The sequence below is a fragment of the Festucalex cinctus genome, chromosome 21 (assembly GCF_051991245.1).
Source record: "Festucalex cinctus isolate MCC-2025b chromosome 21, RoL_Fcin_1.0, whole genome shotgun sequence".
Taxonomy (NCBI): domain Eukaryota; kingdom Metazoa; phylum Chordata; class Actinopteri; order Syngnathiformes; family Syngnathidae; genus Festucalex; species Festucalex cinctus.
Window position 1 is genome coordinate 15,371,320 of NC_135431.1, and position 22,679 is coordinate 15,393,998.

A 22,679-nucleotide genomic window follows, 5' to 3' on the forward strand; every position below is an offset into this window, starting at 1 on the left:
ACATCATACAATATGGTACAGTATTGTACTTTAGTGCCCCGCTCTGCCACAACCCCGCAGATTTGCACATTTCAACTGACTAAGCTTCGGAAATCACTTGAATCTGACTCGGCGGTCGCCATCTTGACTCGTCATATGCGCCAATGACATCCATGTGCACTTCACGGACAGTCGGAAAACAATTTCCTGAAAACGTTACACCCAACAAACCACTTCAGCAGCCTCACATGAACTCCTCCACCATCTATGTACAGTAAGCATATTCATGTTGTTTTTATTACATTATACTGTATAAGAATTCAATTTAACTCATTAGCTCCCAAAAACGTATAAATACGTCATATTTTAAATGTTTTGTGTCCTAAAGACGTATTTATACTTTTTTTATTTTATTTTATTTTTTTTATGCCAGAGCATAGAGAAGGCTTTTATGCAGTCTCTCTACTGCAGAAAATGGTTGAGTGGCAGCAGAGTATAAGAGATCAACCAGGCCATGTTAAAACTCCCAGTTTTCCCACAGTTCTAAGCAGAATTGAGAAAAACGATGCAACTTAGCTATGTTCTATTGCTAATTGCTGCACATTGGAAACTGATAGGAATATACTATTTTTCCCTGATAATAGAAGAGACTCTAATCTCTCTTTTGGTATGTTCCATATTTTTATAGCAATAGAACATAATATTTCGCGGGCCTTGAAAAATCAGTCAAAATCCAGGAAAACACTTAAGTGAAAATGGTTGGGAGTGAATGAGTTAATGTACTGTGAGGAAAAGCGGGTCAGTTAATGGATGATGGAGGGATGATGTAATTTAATGTATGTTTCTCAATTTAATTTATGTACTGTATCGAAAGTATATACCTATGACTATGAAACAAAAAAAACTCGAAATCACAGGTGTCAAAGTCCAGCCCTAGAGGGCCAGAGTTCTGTTTTCGAGGTTTCACTACTCCAACACACTTGATTGATGATCAGGCTCATAATTGTGCTCCTGCAGAGCTTGCTGATGAGATGACCATTTGAATCAGGTGTATCGGACAAGGGAAACCCCTAAAACCTGTAGGACTTTGACACCTGTGCTCTAGCTCAGTGGTTCTCAAACCCAGTCTTTCAAGTACCCCTATCTAGCCTGTTTTCCATGTCTCCCTCAGCCAACACGGCTGAGGATCGTTATCGGGCTTCATGCAGAGCTTGCTGATTAGCTGATAATTGGAAACACCCGTGTTGGTTGTTGGAGACGGAAAACAGGCTGGACCACGGTTGAGAACCACTTTCGTCATACCGGAACTAGAACTACTTCCTGCTTCCGTGTCTAACAATCATGGGAAATGTCGTCCTACTAGTAACTACTAACGCTGTTGTTGCCAGTCAGAGCACTGAGCAAAATTGGTTGGATAATGTTGAGTGCATTGCCTTGTTTAGCACTGTTGAACTATCAACCAAGATAACATATAGCATTAACTAAAGCGGTAACACAACCCAGTCACCAGACTGACTAGCGATTAAATTTGTTATAGTTCCGTGTGAGAATTTATATTTGATTTAGCAAAATTATAGTGTCCCGGTTTTAAATTTTGAAACTCTGGTTGTCATGGTTTGGGTTGGATTTTGGTTTGTTTTTGATTTTTTGATTTTGTCAAGGTTCCAGTTTTCAGTGGGTTTTGTTTGAGTTTGTCATCATGTTCCTTTAAGTTTCTGTTATGATCTGTTACATTCTGTTTTGTTTTACATTGTGTGTCTCCCATTGTCTCATCAAGCATTGTCCTGCCCACCTGTGTTTGCCTGACTTCCTTATGTGTCAACCTCTCAGAACCCTCTGCCACTTGTGTCTTGTCCAGCTGTGTCTCATCGTGTCAACTAGTATGTGCGTGTGCATTTAGTTTCTTGTCTCCCCTATGTCTGTGTCGATTCATTGTCATTTTCCTCTCGTCATGCTGCCGGTTTTGTTCCACGCCTTGTCTCGTTTAACGTTTTGGACTTTGTTGTTTTTGTTTCTTAGTTTGTAGCTCATTTTGGCCTCCTCGTTTTTGTTTTTTTAAACTTTTTTTTGTTTGTTTTATTACCTCATTCTTTGCTTCATCGCCCTGCTTCTCTGCATTTGGCCCACCAACACACCTCAACCGTAACACTGGTCACCTTCCACATTATCACAGTTTGATGTTCAAAATTTGCACAGCATTGTTACGCTCTCTGAATATTCAGGTCAAACGTCAAATGATATGTTAGGCGTTCAACTTTGGAACTTCCTCTGTATTTTTCACGAGGAAACCCCTTCATCCAGGTGTGTGTGTCCAAACATGTTGCAGGTAAAAAAAAGCTGTTGCAATTAATAATACAATCACCCTCCCGGTGTGTGGTGTTATGCTTTGGCTTCCCTTAATGAGGACTCGATTCATCTTCAGTCTCTGACAGTATGCTGAGCGGGAAATGTTGCTCTCCAGCCTGTTTCCATGGAGATGCTCATGGAGCTGTAGCACCCCCCCCCCCCCACCCGCTTCTGCTGTACATTCCATCGAACAGTGCCGCTTCATAATAGGGATCTGGGCCAGTGTGTGTTTGTGTGGGAGATAATAACGGTGCGTCCAAGGGCTGCATATTTTCACATGCACATTCACATTCACATGTGTTTCACTGTTGTCTCTCACTTTGTCCAGCATAATCTTGAAATGTAGGCGTGTCATGAAGGCTGGATTACCAAGGAATGAACATTATTGACAAACCGTAAAAGCTAATGTACCGTGTCTACTGTATGCGTGAGAGACATTGCGAGTCGGAGGAATGGCGAAAGAGCGGCATCAGGAAAGTGAGAGGGTGAAGAAGTTCAGGAGCGGAGACAAGGAATATCGAAATTGACTCAAAAGTTACAAAAATGACACTGATATCGCCAACAAACAGCAAACTTGCATCGGCTGCGCAATTTTTGGAAGGTGATCACTGAGAGGATTGAAAAGATTTTTTCGTGTTGGCTCAGGCTTTGCAGCACCTTTCTTTTCCTTTCTGCATTCTCTGCATACAGAGCAATTATAGTGGATTAAATTTCAATCTGTCAAAAAAATAAATAAATACGCCCACTCTTCTGCTCTCATCCCCTTTGCAGATGAAAAATTATCGCAGTCATTTGGGCAGCACTCCTCCATGTTTTGTAATAGCAGAACTTATCCGTCGTTGCTTTCTCTGTTAGTTTGCCGTTAAGGGCACGCACAAGATGGGAGAAGCAAAAATGAGCTAATAAACTCAGAGATGATACATACGGTTAGGGATATAACGATAATGGCAATCTCGTGATATCGTGATATTAAAACTGTCAAAATATATCGTCGTCATGTCACAATATTAAAAGCAGCACACCTGTTTAAAAAGTTGGGTTGATTTCCATTTGTGCAGTTCTAGCACCCTCTGGTGGCTAGTTTGTTTTAGTTTTTTTTTTAATACAGTTTAATTTTCACAAGGCATGTTTTGGCCCTTCTATGTTTAAAATCTACGCTCATGCTCACATGTATGGGCACATAATATGCTTGTGAACATAGTCAATATGTTAGCTCTTTTTTTTTTTTACAATATTGTAACGTCGTTTTGTATCGCCAACCTCCCCACAATATCATGATAATTATCGCATCGTGACCGTCATATCGTGATAACATCATATCGTGATAACATCATATCGTGATGTTTGGATATCGTTACATTCATACGGTACTAACAGTAGAGGTGGGAATCTTGGGGCACCTCACGATTCGATTGCGATTACGATTCAGAGGCTACGATTCGATTATAAAACGATTATTGATTTCCCCCCCAGGCAGCAGAAAAAACCCCCAATGTATTTTGGTGCTTTTAATGTTTCGTACATTAGTTACAAAAATAGTACAAAAGTCCTCTCAGGCCTAAATAAACTACTATTTCAGTATCAAGTTAACAGTTCAAAACAGTAAATAAAATACTCAAGTCCTCATTCTGTAACAACAGCTTTTAAGTATATTCAGTCTTCAACAGAATAAAACATAGCATTGAGCAAAAATATATTATTTTTATCCACTCAAAAGTGCACTGAGGTATAAATGAAAGACAATGTGAACTACTACTTCAATACAAATGCCTAAAAAAAAAAAAAGTGCTTTCCTGCTTTTTAAGTTGTGTAAAGATGAACATGTAAACATTAAAGTTTCTCAGAGGTACAAAAAAAAAACCCCTCAAGTGCTTTTCTGCTTTTTAACTTGTGTAAACATGAACGTGTAAACATTAATGGGATCGTTCGGCTTTTTTAACATGAATCTCAATTTGATCCTCACCTCCCGTGTGTGCGATCAGCGCTGACTTCGGCGTTGGACGAGAGGAAAATAGTCCAGCAAGCTGGCTGGGGTCTCGGAAATAAAGCGTTTTTCTTCTAAAAACTATTTGTTTTCAAAAGCGTGATACATTTCCACCACAATACTCTTTTCTGAATAAAGTCAGACGCCATTACCGCCAGCCACTACTTTTCTGTTCGTTCGTTCGTATCACTGCGCGGCGCCCTGTAGAACGCTAACCGACGCACTGCAGCCAGCTAGCTGATACTTCCGCCTCAAGTTGTTTGCCTTTTCGGAGCAGGTCTGATCTCACGAAGAGGTGGGTTGGTCAGCTCAGCCATGCTTGTTGTTGTTTTGAATCTCGAGGCGTGAGTTGTGGATGTGTACTCTCGGTCCGTCCCAAAAGCGTCCCGAAGACCGCGCGCGCTACTGCGTTTCAGTTCCGCGTACTTTTCGCTCCGGTTCACTTTAGTTTCGCTTCCCTTGGCATATTTATATAATCGGAATTTGGACGTTTGTGAATCGTTCTCGATTGTTCCACGGCCGAATCGTGAATAATCTAAGAATCGGAAATTTTGCACACCTCTAACTAACAGTATAGTGCTCACCATCTGAAATGGTACCTTTTATCAGTAAACCATAAAATGTAGCCGTATAATGTATATCATTATCATTAAATCCACTCATTAAAGAGTAAAGATTGATTTTTCAGGGCCGATTATTAGTAGTCAAGGAGGCCGATAACCAATATTTTGAGCCGATATTCATTTTCGGTAAAAGGGAAAATATTGATGTCAAAATAAAATAAAATAAGAAAACTAAAAACTCCACCTCACTTTGTTGTCATGACGTACTTGTGTATTTATTTGAGCTTCTTTGTAAAGGTGCACGGTGTGTGTGTCTGTGGTTATAAAGGTTGACATTACCAGATGGCTTTGGTGCCACTTCAGTGCCATGCTACTCGCTGTGTGTTAATAGTCAAAGTGCTCTGACTCACACTGAGCAGAAGCACCTGCCAGGTGCTATGTGTCCACATGGGGAATTCAGAGCGCTAATGCTAATGTGCTAAATCACAGTTTGGTCAGGCATTTTTATTTTTATTTTTTAACTTATTCATGGTTTTGGCTTTATTTTTTATGGTTTTGGCTTTTTGTTTTATAAAAATAAAAATATGATAGAGCAGATCACATTTAAAAAAAATGTTACTCTATTAAGATTGTATTTTTGCTATGTAACCATTTGTAGACAGGTGTAGTAATTTTTTTCAACCATCATGGACATGACTAGTAGACACGACTGGACGCGGGTTAGTTTTCAGTACCTGTATGGCAAAGTTAGTCACCCCCCCCCCCCCCCCCCCCCCCATAAAAAAAAAAAGAAGAAGAAGAAGAAGAAGAAGAAGAAGAAGAAGAAGAAGAAGAAGAAGAAGCATCCTGTTGCTTTCGCGACCCTTTTTTTTCTCCACACCGAATCAAAGTGCACTCTTAATGTTACACTTACATTCATTAGGTGGTCCCAAATGGCTCCAAATGAATGCTAATGTGCGCAGATTGTGTGAGCAGCAATTTGACAACACGTCTAACATAAAAACTCCATAACATGCTAATGTGACAATGTTGTTCTCAAGCTGCCAATTAATTCATAACGAACAGTCAAATAGTCGAGGCGTGCAATTAGTGAAACTGTGGCTGATTTCCCTGATCGGTACTATTTCTTATCTTACTAGATCACCGTAAACAAACATACACATGGTGCTATCACACAAACACATTTTGATTTGTTTGAATCAATTTGTAGATGTTTTTCTTTTGTCAACCATTTTTCCGTGGTCGACTTTTGTGATACGTGTAGCGCAGGGGTGTCAAACTCATGTTGGCTCAGGGGCCGCATGGAGGAAAATATATTACCAATGGGGGTCGCATCGGGAAAATAACGGTATATAACTTAAAAAACGATTGCCGTCAATTATACGCAGATTTTCGCTATTTTTGTGCCAGCCCTAAATTACGGCGCTCAACTGTAATCTAATTGTTGCAAAAAAAATAATACAAATGCAAATGGGAACGGAGTCCTGGATGTGTTCAATCGACCTGTTTTTCATATATATTGTTCCCAGAATGCATTGCGTGGCACAGTTATTGACGTTATAAGGATGCTAATCCTTGTCATATCCATTTGTGTTACCAGTAATTTAATTTGTGTCGTATTTAACACGTTTGTGGGTGTATGATTAAAATAATAACAATAATAATAATTAAACAAACCGTAACTTTAAGTTGTGTGTAAAATAATGACATCCAGGACAATTCCTCCGTACAGGGACTGCTTGTGAAGTGACAAATTTTATATATTTAGATTGTGGCCGACTGATTAATTAGTCCGACATTACCTTTTTTTTTTTGTAAATTTATTTATTTATTTATTTATTTATTTTTTATTTTACAAAATTATCTCGCGGGCCGGACTAAACCCCTTTGCAGGCCTGATCCAGCCCACGGGCCTTATGTTTGACACCCCTGGTGTAGCGTAACAACATAATGTCATCGGCACATGGACATGCAGTGTAAATCCAACATGCCACACGTCATTGTGAAGTATCACTTTTCCACTTCTGCTCGTCATTCGTCAGGATCATCGAAAGGTTGTTTGGAGATTAATAAAAAAAAAAAGGGAGGCCCGGCCTGGCGGATGATGTAATAAGTACGGCGGTTGGCTGTTGCCTGGATACTGTGAGACGGCAGAGAAAACACTCCAGCCAGGTCGTATTGTCTCGGTCACCGTGATGACAAAGAATTTTGAATAAACCAAACCTGCTGAACGGTTTTTAAATGACGTGACTTATAAAGCTTTGCATGACATGTGTATTTTGTTCAGTTAAGTTTTAGCGCCATCTTTTTTGCACAATTGTGCTCTTAGGTGCGCCGTGACTTATGAGGCTTTACCCAGCTGATATTGATTCTTTTTCGCAATGTGTAAGTGTGGAGTAAAAATGATGACGAAGCATGTTTTTCTAACAGCGTTTAGCACATCTCCTGGCTCAGTCACGCGAATCTAATTGAATATGAGCTGCACTCTCACTTTGCACTTCAACACTGAATTGTTCAATGTCTTTAAATTCTAATTCGAAAAGTGATCCTCAGCCGGTATGTGTAATGGCCTCCACTTACCAATACTTTTAGCCAAACTGTCAGTCTGATGGAAACCTTGTACCAACAACGAGATTGTCAGTGTTCTCAGTATGTTCTTCAATAAATAAAGAAATAAATAAAGAAATAAATAACTAAATAAACACATAAATGCTACAGTATATAAACCAAATTATTTGTAATATTCCAGTAGAGTTATTATAGTTTTGGAATTTTTTATTTTAGTTAGTTATTAGTTTTCAGAGTGGTTCTGTTATTTTTTATTAGTTTTAGTTCTTTAATGCTTAGTTTTAGTTTAGTTTGTTAGTTTCAGGATTAGTATTAGTTTTTTTTTAAAGTGTATTACTTGTGCGCAATATTTAAAAAACACCATGGGAGCGACATCATATTTTGGTGCTTTTCTATTGGCTGCTGCTAGATGACATCACTTCTGTGTGACATACTTTCAAACGTCATTATTCCGGTTTATATCAAAATAAATCGACTAAAAATCACACTAAAGACTAAAACGAAGTACATTTTTACTATAATTATAGTTTTAGTCAGTTTTGTAAACATAAAATGTAATTTCACTTCGTTTGTTTTTTAAAAAGCATTTTCGTTTATTTTATTTTGTTAACCAAATTGTTTTTAGAATTTTAGTTTTAACTATTTCGTTAGTTTTAGTTAACTAAAATAACCTTTAATTGCACCTGTGTTTTTTTTGACACCCTCCCTTCTTTGACCATCTCCAAACATTTTTGTTTTGTTTATTTGATTTGAACTGAGTCAAATGCCATTTTTAGCATATGTCGTGGGCCACTGAAAAAATGGGCGGAGGGCCGCAAATGGCCCCCGCGCCGTAGTTTGGACACCACTGTTCTAGTCTAAAAATCGTATATTCAAGACGGCTGTGGTCGATATGGGCTGAGTATTTTCGTATTTTTCAAAAATTTTGAGGTAAATTGAAATAAAATTTAAAGTAATTTTCTTATTTTACTATATTTTCTTGACTTAAATTTTCTGCTGTCCTTTTTGCAGTGCAAAACCGTCCCGTTCTGTGATGGATGTGTAGCGACAGAGCCCCCCCTTTTTTTTTTTATTGCCACGTGCTGCCGTGATGCCAGGAACTCTTTGAGAGACTGGCTGTGACCTTGGGAGGAGGCCAATCTGACTGGGCCTGTCTGGATGACACGGACACTTGCAGCCAGCTGTCCCTTTTTTGGGGGGGAGCAACACCCGCTTAATGAGTCAGTGATGGCACTTGAGATCTAGTGCTGAGATCAAGTTATCTTCATGATTATTGCCTTGCTACAAAAAAGGAATTTCAAGTTGTTTCAGCTTCGGTAGCCCATGGGAACTTTTTGAAAAGGCACACTTGAAGCCTTAATCTCTTCCGACTTTAAGTAACTATTCAGACCTGAATGTGGCTGAATGCACTTGCGATGTTCTTTGACACTATCATGCTAGGTGAAACTGAGCTGCTTTTTACACACTACACAGAACGTTACACCTTTTCAGTACACCATCAGGAAGACTGCCGGTAGTTGTACATGGATGACATAGAGTCACATCAGAAGTTAGCGGTGATACTGCAATACATAAATTACATAAATAAATGGCATACCTCAAATCAACACCTCATTTTTTTCACTTAAGTAAAACATTTGCCAGCTGGTGGCTGCAATTATCTGTACTGTGACTGATGCCACCATGTGTCTCTGTGGACGTTATTACCCCCCCCCCCCCCCCCCCCAAAAAAAAAATAAAAAAAACACTGTCTGCACTGCAGTTTGTATGCATCTAGGAAGCTGAATTTTACAACAACGCTTTAAGATCAAGTCCAGAGCAGAAGTTGACATTTCATCACTGTCTGAAAAACATTTATTGATTGGAAAATTGAATGTAATGGATTTCCCACCCCCCTTGTGAGATAAACACCAAACCAAGTTGTGTCCAGAAGTATGATAAGAAAGGAAGTGGTGGAAATGTACTTTTCAGTGAGTGATGGAGGCCATCAAACAATGTTTAATGAGATACAGTACTACATAAGCATATATATATATATATATATATATATATATATGCACATACACATTTGTCAAATTACAGGACTGTCTCAGAAAATTAGAATATAGTGATAAAGTCAATTATTTTCTGTAATGCAATCAAATAAGCAAAAATGCCATACATTGGATTCATTTCAAATCAATTGAAATATTGCAAGCCTTTTATTGTTTTAATATTGCTGATTATGGCTTTTTTTTTACTTGGTCTGAGGAAATATTCTAATATTTCTGAGATAGGATATTTGAGTTTTCTTAAGCTGTAAGCCATAATCAGCAATATTAAAATAATAAAAGGCTTGCAATATTTCCGTTGATTTGTAATGAATCCACAATGTATGGCAGTTTTGCTTATTTAATTGCATTACAGAAAATAATGGATTTTATCACAATATTCTAATTTTCTGAGACAGTCCTGTAAAGGCCACCCCCCTTTAATAAATCCATTAATACTAAAAGATGTCTGGTATGTTAAGTATTAGTGTAACTAAAAACACAGCTGGCTGTAGCACCCTATAATGTAATTATTTTCACTGAACTCAATCAAAAATGTAATAAAACCCAACATTGTCATAATTTCACCAATAATGTAAGAAGAAGAAAAAAAAAAAACCTTTTCAGGAAATTATTACATTGTAGGGTGCCACATGCCCTGTATCAACACTAAAAACTTAACTTGTCTTTGATTGTTTAACAAGAAAACGTGAACATTATTAAATAAAAAACAAACAGGTACATTTAAAGAGAAATGTTACTTATCTAGCCATTTTGGCAGTCAAACATTAATATTTTGCCTATAATAAATTTGATATTTTCATTATTTTTCATGTACAATTTGTACCATTTAAAAAAAAAAAAAAAAAAAAAAAAATGCAACTTGCTGTCGACTGAAAATGACATCACAAGGGCTCTGGTAACCAATCACAGCTCAGCTTGTGAATGTCACATGACCAAACCGAGAAAACAGGTGAGTTGTGATTGGTTACCTGAGCCCTTGTGATGTCATTTTCAGTCGACAGCAAGTTGCAAAATATAAAGGTACTAATTGTTTGTGATCACAAGTGGGTGGAGCTTACATGGATTAACTCTCTGCAGTGTTTAACACTAAATAAAGCAACTCTGTCAAATGATTCCAAGACTGATCTCTATATAAATCACGACCTGTATATAAATCACACAGTGTTGAAAATACACTTTGGGGTTGAAATCAACTCTGAAACATTTAACACAAAAATTTTAAAACTAATTTCTAGATTCTCAGATGCTTTTACTATGTGTTTTGGGAAAAAAATAAAATGAAATACATCCCCAATAATGTCATAAGGTATTACATTATCTAGAATTGAAAAAAAAAAGCTACATTATTGGGTTTTATTACAGTTTTTTTTAATTGAGCTAAATGCAAGTTTTACTACATTTTCAATTATTACAGGAAACTATGACATTATATGGCTCCAATATAACAAAATACTCTAAAAATGTAATTATATTCCACCAATGACCAACAATCAAAACAATTCTATTGACACTGCTGCTTCACCAAGATAGACAAAAATGTTATTTTGTTTTACAATAACTCGGGACTAATTTGTGCTCTGCGTGCCTTTTTGTCCTTGATGTTGAAAGAGAAATTGTAATTTCGAAAATGACGTCGACAACCAGAGGCTAACATTGTCTTCCTGGTGGCATGACAAAATACCACTGGAGGTTCATACAGAACTTGAAGATCATATTGTACTTAAAAGTCCACTGAACGGGTGATAAATCACAGCACTAAATATATGAATAATAAAACTGCATTGTCAGTTTCTCTGGCTCATAGCTGCGCTGCGGTGGTGGCCAGTTTAGTCATGGTCGATCGGTTTGAAAGCCAGCAAAGACAAGGGAATTAGCACTGAGAGAAGGGCGCGGATTGTTTCGGCTTGCCTGCCAAAATATGCAAATGGTGTCACGGGAGAGCTGAATGTCACCTCGGAAGATGACTGACTTATTGGCGCGGTCCGCATTTCGTGCATACATGAGTGAACTGAGCCGGCGTGTTTGTTGTCTGCATGTGTTTGGATTTATTTCGAGTTCACAACTCGCATGCCTGAAGGGAAATTTGACACTGCGGAAGCGAAGACGCTTAAGATGTATTTTGGCACCGTTATTAGCAGAGTCTCACAAATTGCTACAGTGATACACCAACAGTTGTGAAATATTTGCTAGCACTTTCTCAATGCTGTGATAGAGCGGATACGTCGTTGCACATCACATCTTCAGGTGCGAGTTTCAGGCACTTGAACAACAAACAGCATCATCGCGCTGTCAGACATTCAAAATCCTAACCATGATGCAAACAAACCACGACAGTCATTGGCGATATACGGTTGAATCAACTGTCCAGACACTGGAAGCAAAAGATTAGGACTTGGAGAAAATAAACGATCAGTTCCTGTTTCAAGAAGCGTCAATTTTGCTCCATTTTGGAACAGTGTGACGGCCATAAAGCTTCTCAAACTGGCACTGAGCGACTGTCGGGGGAACAGACAACTTCTTGCCAGGCGACAATTCTTCCATGTCAAATGGTGAGCCATGGGCAAGGGAATGATATGCTTACAAAAACTGCAAAGCCGAAGCTGTCAAATGCTGATTGCCTGATTGATACCGGACAACAACAACAGAAGAAAGGAAGTCGATAGCGATTTTTCGGATGCCTGTATCATCTGTCCAGTCATAATAGCTCTGAGGCGCATCTTTTACAAACGTCTAACTTTTTCCTTTTCACCCAGAAAGCAGTTCCTTCGTGGTTTCCTCCAATGACACCCTATCCTTGTTTCATGTTTTACTTATCGTACGATTTTTTTGTTTTTGCCTAATTGAGCATTTGGTGCTTTTCTTCAGTTACCTTTTACAGGAAAGACGCGATTTGGGTGATTAGCAACAGTGCTAAGTCGCTCCATTCATAGACTGTCATACCAAATTGTAGATGTTCTCTCGATATTTTATGTCTATGTTCTTATGACCAAATCCAAAGGCCTCATGTATTTTTTCTAGCAGCTGCAAATAATTATGATGTAGGTAAAACAGACTCAAAATCCAAACTAATTAGAGTTTGACTTTTTAAAGTGGAAGCCAACCCAATTTTAGTGTTTTTGGTATTCTGGTTAATATTGCTTTAGTGGAATAGGAGTTAAGCAGCAAAATCCAGCTATTTTTATCCATTTCAGGGGACGGCCATCTTTCCACTTGCTGTCGACTGAAGATGACATCAATGTTGCTCAGGTCTCAGGTAGAAACCAATCACAGCGCAGCTTCAGAAGAAAGGTAAACTCTGATTGGTCGTAGGCTGAGCCCTGAGCAACAGTGATGTCATCTTCAGTCGACAGCAAGTGCCAAAATGGCCGCCCCCTGAGATGGATAAAATGGCTGGATTTTGTTTCATAACACATACTCTAAAAATGTAATATTAATCAGAATGTCATGTTGGGACTAGTGAAGTCACATTAATATATTATTGTCAAGAAATGTTGAATTTAAACAAGAAAATATGTAATAATATCAGGAGAAACTAATTTAAGGAGCAGTCCTCGACGCACATTTAGCTTGGTTTTATGTTGACATCTTTTAAGACGTCTCACCGAACACACCAGTCACCAGAGGTTTGGTATGATCATCTACCAACACGTCATATTTTGACTCTTTTCATTGTTGACACACAGTAAAACTACCTGGACTTCAATTTTCTGTCTTAATAGTTTCATTCCCCCCTTGAAAAAAAGTACAATGATGCAGCTACGCTCTACCTTTCTGTCTCCCACTGACATATCCGGTGTTGCCTGGCAACAGTTTTTTATTTTTTATTTTTGAAGGATGCCCTTACACACATCTTTTAGAAAAGGCACAGGAAAGGCTAAGTTCTTTGAACGCCGACTGTGGGTGTTTAAACATTTAAATACACAATGTTTTTTCTCCGCAATCACATTCCAGCTTTCTTTATGTCCATCTGGTTAAAAAAAAAAAAGACAAACCTTATGTAAGATTTTGAGAGCAATAATTAAAACATGTATAGTAGTTTACTTTTATGGCATTTTCTATTTAAAAAAATCACGACCAACACTAGAGTACATTTTTTTGTATATATTGCAAAATCCATTGTATGACGACTGAACATACAGTAGGCCATGTAATTGCTGCAATCAGTAGTCCTTTAAATATATAACAATAAAGCTAGCAATCATGCAATAGAGTAGAACGGAGTAGGAAGCCATTCAATTAGCCAATCATTAGCCATTATTACAAGCTCACAGTGGTGTGTGTGTGTGAAAATGTGCTCCTGAACGCACTTTTAGTTGGTTGACTACAGAGATAATACGGAGCAAATTGGTTCCCAGCCGATATGAATCAATCACTGTATAATACAGTACTGTACCATCTGAACGTCACGATACAATAATATCACGATATGATAATTATCATGATATTGTGGGGTTGGCAACATAAAAAAAAGAAAAAAACATAAAAAAATGTGTTTTTGTACAAAATAGGTGGAGCAAAGAAATAACTGTGGGCTTGCTAATGCATGCACACATTATGAATCGAGCCAATTTGTGGAGGAACTCAAACATGTTACATTTCCCTTCATCTAGCTATTAGTGCAGTTCGTCAACATAGGTGGCCAAAACATGCCTAATTGAAATTAAACTGCACTAACGAATTAACCACTAGAGGGTGCTGGAACTTCAGAAATGAAAAACAATTTTGAACCGATGTGCTGCTTTTAATGTAATAACATGACGACGACGACGACTCCATGGCAGTTTTAAAATTGCGATATCGCCGTTACCGTGACATTCCTTAATGCAAATATTCACTTGTCTCATCTAATTCTTTTTATGCTCTTGTTTTATTCTCATTTGCCCTATTGAATGAAAGCAAGCTCACCCATGCTCTCTCAAAATAACACATGGCCACCATAATGATGTTTCGTTACTTGCCATGACAAAGATATGCAAGTTGTCACCGTCCTAGTGTAATAGCATGATAATGGATTCAGAACAGAAGCTGATGTTGCCGTCGGTGTAATAATCACCACATCCTGTTTTTACTTTCATTAGCAGCATGTCTTCTTGGTGTGCTAACAGAGAACTAGAGGAGCTTCCGCAATTGTCTTTTCACACTTTAGTGAGTTAAAAGGGAGATAAGTACTGAATTATGTGTCGCTGCTCTCCATGGCTTTGCTCATAAACCGAATGACACTAAGACGTGTACGACATCTCACTTGTGGTTAATATGGCATAAACAACTAATGACTTGTTGCGCAAACATTATTTTTCTAATGGTGTAATTAAGGAGGAGTGGTTGACCCTCTTTTGGTCTGGAACGAAAGGTTGAGATTCCCTAATTTTTCTTCACGCAGTAAAGAACCTTTTATTTTGTTTTTATTTTTAACCCTTGGTTGGCAATAGACCACATCACCATTTTTCTTTTTAGACATGAGATGTGAAAGTATCTTTGAACAAGATACTGAAGCCAGTTACCCTTGATGCTGTGTCGGAGTGTGTGAATAATCCGATTAGTCTCGGCGCAACAGTGCATGGTGTTTTGAGTACCTAAAGGTTAAATCTTCTTTAGAATTCCAGACTACTTTATGCCATCCATGAATAGCCTGTGAGATATTGTACGTCACTCATCGGCCATCTTGGTTCCCAGTCACTTTTTTTACTGGGTATTCCGTACGTGCACAATTAGAGTCAGTAATGCAGCGAGTGCATGTTTGTAGAGCTGCTTAAATAAATTAAAATAGGGTTGCCTTATAATTTATGCGCATGGTGCCTAGCTTCCTCAAATTATTCAGATAAAGCACTTTCCCTGCGGTAAAATCAATGCGTGGCACACTCTAGCGTAAAGCAACGCAGCTATTGCCCTACCTATGAAAACAGTTTTCCCACTTAAGGCGTAATTTGTTTATGAACTTTATGAATGATGCAAATTAGGCTACAGCCTGTTTACTTCTGGCATTGATTTTCTCTAATGCACGTTTGAATTTGTTTTGAATTTACATTACTCTTCAGCATAATTGTCTATATTGATGACTTTAGAACAAACATTCTTCTAGAAATGGCTGCAAATGATTTTCCCCAACTTGAGTGTGCTGAAGTTCTACACATGGAAACCCACTTGGGTCGATGGACCATATTGACACTGACAAAAGAAGCAAAAAAAAAACCAGTTTGTGTCCTCCACCCTGCCCTGAAGGTGCATCAACCACAGGTGCTCGCCCCAGGCAGCAACGGTGCTTTGCAAGCCGCTTTCCAGCTGTATTTTTCGCTTTCATTGATGCAGCTTAATGATCATATACACATGCCACCTATCAAAATAAACAGCTCTCCAAAAAGTCTTTATGGAGATCTTAATGAGCTGTTTCAATTGAATCTGTTTGTGGGAGATGTTGATTTATTTTAATAATGGCTGTAATCTGAGATGCAGTACAACTTCACTGGGTTATATGGAGAGATGGTGTCAAACTAAACTCACCTGTAAAGGTTATGGTACATTTTAGGTTCATCCTGAAATTTCACCTGAAAGCCAAATATCCGTGACTATTATTTTACCGTATGTCCAAACCAGTGTATCATAAAAAGCCCTCATTGTACCTTGGAGTGTTTTTGTGTAAACAGAAGAGCATGCAGATAAAAAAAAAAAATCTTTTCACATGAAAATAAATTGTGGTCTGAATGTTAAAGGCAGAGGCTTAACCAAGCGACACAAACAAAAGCATATAAAGTGCGCCTGTTGACTCATTATTACGCAGACTGTGAAACGAATGGCAACATTCTGTATTAACAGTTTCCATGTCAGCTTTTCCTATATTTTGGAAACTAAACAAAGCCTTTTACTCATTTACTCTCATGAATGAAATATGATCATGATACGAAGCAAAGTTATTAGACATTATGGACTGGACTATGTGTTATGACCATTTCTGGCAAGTTTTAGGCCAATCTTCCTTTGAAGGGTTCGTATGTAGTGGTGATCGCGTAGGAGGCTTTACGGGCTACTGCACAGTGAGTAGTGATGAATTATGAGATCCTTATTTGGCCCTTTCTTCTGTTGAAGGGTGTAGCGAAGGGACAGAGGCTGTGTCCAAAGTGTGAGGCATCATTGTAGCATCAGTCAGTGCAACAAGAACAGCGGTGGGCTGAAGTGGGTGGAAAAGGAACAGTAAATTGACCCTCTGCCGCATAAATCACTATCCATTTGAATATGATGTTGCAAGATCTAACACTCATTCCACTTATATAACATTTACCGCAATCCCTGTGTTTGCATGAGCACAAGCTACTACTTTCGACAGCACATGGATTGTCAGTCTTTGTGGTGGTATGGAAAGACACATCTCGCCATAGACATCTCCAGTAGAATCAAATTTAAATCTGTTTTTTCTTATCACATTTTGGTCAATATGATGCTTTACCATTAACATCTGATGGCTTTGTGTCATAGTTTACATTATGTGGATTTAGACTGTCACAAGTGGCCAGGCTGAGGTAAAGTTACTTAATTATTTTTCTTCCCGAAGAGCAGTAGGCGACCTCCTCTGGTCTTTTGTCACTAACTTGGTCAACAAAGGACCTCCAGAAGTCTTGGTCTTTTCTCAATCACAATACTCTTTAGTCTCGATAATGTCTTGGTCTCGGTCTTGAGTACAACACTACTGATAAGAAAAGGTGAGCATTCTGTCAATTATGGACGCCAATTTTGTTGATGATTGACGCGAAACCTAGCATTGACTGAAGTGGGTTTTCGGCCGTCAATGTAATCGTCAACCTGTCAATAAATTCCGCAATCCGTCAATGGTGGACGTCCCATTGACGATTGACGGAACATTGACGGATGCCCAATTCGAATGACGGAAACATTGACGGACGCTCATTTTGCTGCCCAATCGACGAATGACGGTTCGGCTTGAAATATTGATGGATTGATGATGACGGAAGGGTGTCCCGACTGTTGACCAATGCCAAATGACGGACGCTCAAAATTCATTGATGCGCCCACCTCTGCTGATAAGCCTCTGAGAGTGATCATTGCCTCACTGTCCGAAGAGCCAACGTTCAGCAAGGAGCTAAAAATTAAAGTGTAGCTTGTCACTGGCCACTTTAAATCATCTACCTACCTGCTACATCAGTATAACTAGTGTTCCCATTCTGTAAATGTCATAGAGAGTGGACTCACGTGAACAGTTCCCATGCAAACAAAACATTGATTCAGTTCATACTGTAAGTCACGCCCATAATTCATGGACAGGCCAGGCAAGCAAATTCAGTTCCAGGAGGAGAGCTCAATAACAGTTCAGCAGTCATACATCCCTGATTGCAAGAGTTAGTCTTCCCTACGTTTCAGTGCTAGTGTCTGTTTGAGTGACTGCATAAAGAGTAAGATTGATCAGAAGCTTATGCTTGGTCCAAAGCCATCCAAAAATTACCACATGGAAAATATTTTTTCACCGCAGTGATTCATGCTCTACAGTTTGGCTGCCTGTTGCTCTGTGCCTCCCTGTGGCATTTACTGAGCTGTGTATTGGTGTGGAGGAGGAAGGCTTCATTTATGCCAAGTTATGCAACCATCTTGGGAAATGCATGGCCAGGAGATGACTGTAACAACGCTGCACAGCTTTAGCTATATAGCTTAGCAGCCGGCAGCACACTAGTCTCCCCGCAGTGAGTGCAGAGCATGCAGTGAGGCTTTCCCCTCTCTTTTTTTCTCTGCTACGCTGGCCCTCATACTACCTCCCCCCCACCCCGCGTGTGACATCTCTCTCTGGATGAAAGTGGGTTACAAACTGCATCAGGTGCTGACAAAAGCATATTTAAGGTAGTGAGGAAATAGCCTGCGGCGCTTACACCACAATAGCTGTTGCGTAAGCTGCGAGGCAAGAAAGCTCACGTCTGCATCTCACATGTGTTCAGTGTGGGTTCTGGAAATGACTGTGTGTAATTGGAAATGTCAAATACATTATAGGGGTCACAGTATTGGGACAGCATACTGTTTAGTGTGAACCTTATGAAATCACAAGTCATTAGGACTATTTATCAATTCATCTAAAGGAACATTTGAGGTCAAACGGAGAGGAGCAGACTTATTATACCTGCTCTAGTTCATCCCAAAGGTGGATGTGAGATCAACCATTGAATTTTTCAACGTTTTTGTAAAATAAGGAATTAACAGCAAATAGAAATAAAACATCTAGTTGAAAGATGCACGGGGCTCTGCTAGTGCCTCAGCTAAAGTGCCTTACAAAAGTCTTTGGGATCTTAAATTGGGGAGCCAGATAGAAGTTTGCTCAGACACTTGACCAAAACTCCACAGGTCAATCCAGGGGGATGATAGAGGTTAACACTCCTCTATATATCAGGCATTGCAAAAGGAGTGGGCAGCATTGTCCAAGACTGAGTTCAGAAACTCATCCTCCCCTCTACTACTGCCTGCAGACAATTCAGCCTTATGACACAATAAGTTTGTTTTCTACCAGTTTGTTGAGCCTGCCAGCATCCTCTGCCTTGATGTCACCTCCCACGCATGCACAAAACTGTACACTGGCCATGTGCACTGGCAAATAGTGCTAATCAGTCTGCTGCAAATATTGGATGACCTGGACCTCCTACGACTGGTTTGCCCTGTTACTTGAGATTTTTTATTTTATTTTTGTGCGTGAATTGTATTTAATTTATGATAAATATCCTATAAATTGACAGAATCTTCTCACTCTGTTGTAAAAATTGCTTTGGGCATATTCCGTTCTCTAATCGAATGTGTCTGTTTTTTCCTGTGAGCTTTGTGACACCGGTAAAAAAAAATTAAGAAATCTGTTGTTGATTCCAGATAAATGATGATTGACAGTTTCATTAGACAACTGCAGTAAGTTTAAGAAGTAAGCGCACAACTTAAAGAGGTCTAAAACTGAAGGCACTGTATCAGATCTGAAACAGAACATTTTAGGCCAGAAGAAATACACACAAAAAAAACAAGTATTTGTTCATCTGTCAGTATGGCCAATTTTAGGTCAAGGGTAATGATTCAATTTTGACTCAACAAAAGAGGCAAATCGTCTGGAATCTTCCACATTTGGTGTTCTGGGGACAGAAAAAACGCACCTAAGTGGATTTTGCATAATCCTGCCAAATATTAAACCATCCGATCCTAACATTGACTGTGAAAACAAAAAGGCAGTAGTGCATATGTTCAGAAAGAACAGAAAGACACGTGAAATATTAGTCAAGCAAATTTATCCTCTAATGGGGAAGCCAAAGGTCTTTTCTCAAAATGAAGAACGTAGAGTATGGTCTTGTGAACTGGACAAGTATGGTCTTCCTAAGAACGTACTCAAGAAAGTTCTTCCTAAGAACATGATTTTCTTTGTAAAATGGAATGGCTGTGTACTTGCTAACTCCCAAAAATACTGATGATGTATGTTTTACCGATATCACAAGGACGCAAGAATGGACAAGAATGCATATTGAGAAACAGATGAAGTGTTAATTCATGCTTGTCCGGTATCTCCATGAGCACCCTGATTGACAAACACATCATCGTATGTTAGCATGGTCTCAAAATTAATCTGCGCATACTCATTAAATGTCTGTGCATGTATTGCTGTCTGATTTAATTTAGTAACCATCTCATATCATCCACACTTGCAGGAGTGTGACATTGATGGACTTCTGGACATAGTTGAGCTCTGTTGCCATCACAATTAACATAAAACCGCAAGCAACAGAAAGTGGTGGTCTCGACATTTGAACTGCTCTATACCAACCAATGTACAATGTGTTGCTCAAGTAGTTTTGTCACATCATACACATTATGTGTCCTTAGCCTTTCCTCTGTGGCCGGGATCCACCCTAAACAACCTTGAAAATCCTGTTCCAGAACCTCGGTTTTTCAGCAGCGGTTGCCATGACAACTGTGCAATTTATTTCTGGCTCCTTTCAAATGGTGTGTGAGATCAGAGATCCCAAGCATTATGTAAGACGGAGTGCACTGTTCTACACTGGGGTTTCCTGTTGCAGAGGAGAGAAGTAATTAATGAGCGGAGGGTGCAGGTAAAACGGTGGGAAGTTGAAAATAGCTCGTTTGCCTTTACAACCCACATTGTAACCACTCCATGGTGTTTTTCATCAGAAATTCCTCCTCATGATGATTAATGTAGATTGTGGAATGAAATGGGTAACACTCATACGTTCGTCTTTCTTTCTTATTCTTCGACACAGACCAGACGTTTACACCTTGGTCCCGGTCTCGGAAGTTCAATGAAACCAGACACCTCCCTCCGGCCAGGAACATGAAGGGCTTATCAGGCAGCCGCTCCCAACACCAGATCCCTTTACCCCATGGCCTTGACTATGACCCCCACGTGTACGATCTCCACACGCACCATGGCTCGGACTCCCGCCACACCTCCTACCTGCTCAGCCCAACAGAGAGCTGCCCTATGGACTTCCAACATCGCTACTCGCCACGAAGCTCCATCCACTCCGACTGTATGATGATGTCCCCGGTTGTGATGCCTCCTGTCGCCGTGTCCGACCACATCTCCAGCAGCACCTTCCCCCGAATGCACTACAGCTCCCAGTATTATGATTCAGCAACTCGGGACGACTGCGTCGCCATAACCGCCTCCGCCACCTCGCCGGCGGTTGCCGCCGCCGCAGCCGCGGCCGCCGCCTCCTCGCACCACGCCGGCACCAAGAGTAATCGCCTCCCCGCCAATCTGCTGGATCAGTTTGAGAAGCAAATGCCACTACACCGAGATGGCTTCCACACGTTACAGTACCAGCGCACATCCACCACCGCCGAACAACGCAGCGAGAGTCCCGGCCGCATCAGACACCTTGTTCATTCAGTCCAGAAGCTCTTCACAAAGTCCCACTCCCTGGAGGGATCGTCGAAGATGAACGGCACAAAAGGCGACATCATAGGAGGTGGAGGATCAGGGAGTTACCATCATCACGGCCATCAGCCCAACAAACATGGTAGCAAGAGGAGCAAGAGCAAAGAGCGTAAGCACCGATCTGGTGGCTGGTGGAGCTCTGACGACAATCTGGATAGCGACAGCACCTATCGCACTCCCAGCGTTATGTCACGACACCACGGGGAACACATCACCCACTGTTACCCGGATTCCATACACGGACACCATTTTGGAGACCTGTCACTCAAGACCTCGAAGAGTAACAACGATGTCAAGTGCATAGCCTGTGACAATATGGCAATGGCGCCCGAAGGCAAATTCATGAAGAGGAGCTCCTGGTCTACGCTGACGGTGAGCCAGGCTAAGGAGGCCTACAGAAAGTCATCACTCAACCTGGAGAAAACCATGATGCACACAGACCTTAAGCCTTCACGGACCTGTCACTATCTACAGGTGAGTCTGACTGCACGATACAGAAAGACCAAAAAAATTGACAATGACTCAGATCAATATCCACAAATCCCAATAAACAGTTTCCTCATAATAAACTACGTGACAGTTGTATTGATTAGCGATGAAGGCAAGAAGCTTTCTGGATTCCCCAATGCTACCTATTAGTCAATTACTGTGTCCATGAGACTGAGATCACGATATATTTAACCAGGATTTCCTTTTGTGTGGACACCACTGGGAACTATTTGTGCTTTTACAGCACAACTGAGTCCATCATTGTCACAGTGATACTGAGAACAAAGCGCGACTTTACCACAGCTTAAAAGGTAGACGGTTTGTACGATTTAGCCAGGTTTTTTGTTTTGTTTGGTGAACGTGTGCTAAAATAGAAAGTAATAATGCCATTTTTTCACATTACGTGCTCCAATTATAGGCCTGTTAAAGTAGGAAAAGAAGTCGGTTTTTAGTTTTCACCTTTTGAAGAATAAAGCATATGACACTGCAGACAACACTAAATGCTGCATTCACACAATGAAATAACTAAAGAACCATGTAAATAACTTTGCAAAGTGTAGCCTTTAGAGTATTGTCTGCTTAGAGTATCACTAGAAATGTTATTCATCCATCTGTATTATTTTAACATTATACTATGTAAACTATTTGCCAAAAACTAAGGGTAGAAGAAAGGTGCACTAACTAATCAACTGTTCCTATCTGTGACTAGAAAGCGGTTTGAATAACTGCATGCACATCCGACTGAAAACTCCCAAGCAGCAGCTGTTGAAAGACTGTCAATA

The 22,679-nt window shown here is 39.8% G+C and overlaps 2 protein-coding genes across 15 annotated transcripts in view; one reads left to right on the top strand and one right to left on the bottom strand.

Annotated features, from left to right (window-relative positions):
- Window positions 1–22,679, bottom strand: part of LOC144010872 (cytospin-A-like) — a 74,145-nt gene that overhangs the window by 24,283 nt on the left and 27,183 nt on the right. The gene's annotated exons all lie outside the window — the stretch shown is intronic.
- dlgap2b (discs, large (Drosophila) homolog-associated protein 2b) overlaps window positions 1–22,679 on the top strand; it is a 67,423-nt gene that overhangs the window by 11,019 nt on the left and 33,725 nt on the right. For all 11 annotated transcript variants that reach the window (XM_077511388.1, XM_077511389.1, XM_077511380.1 and 8 more), the window contains one exon: window positions 20,729–21,882. In XM_077511388.1, the coding sequence (XP_077367514.1) occupies window positions 20,729–21,882 (1,154 nt within the window). The remainder of the gene's footprint in view (window positions 1–20,728; window positions 21,883–22,679) is intronic.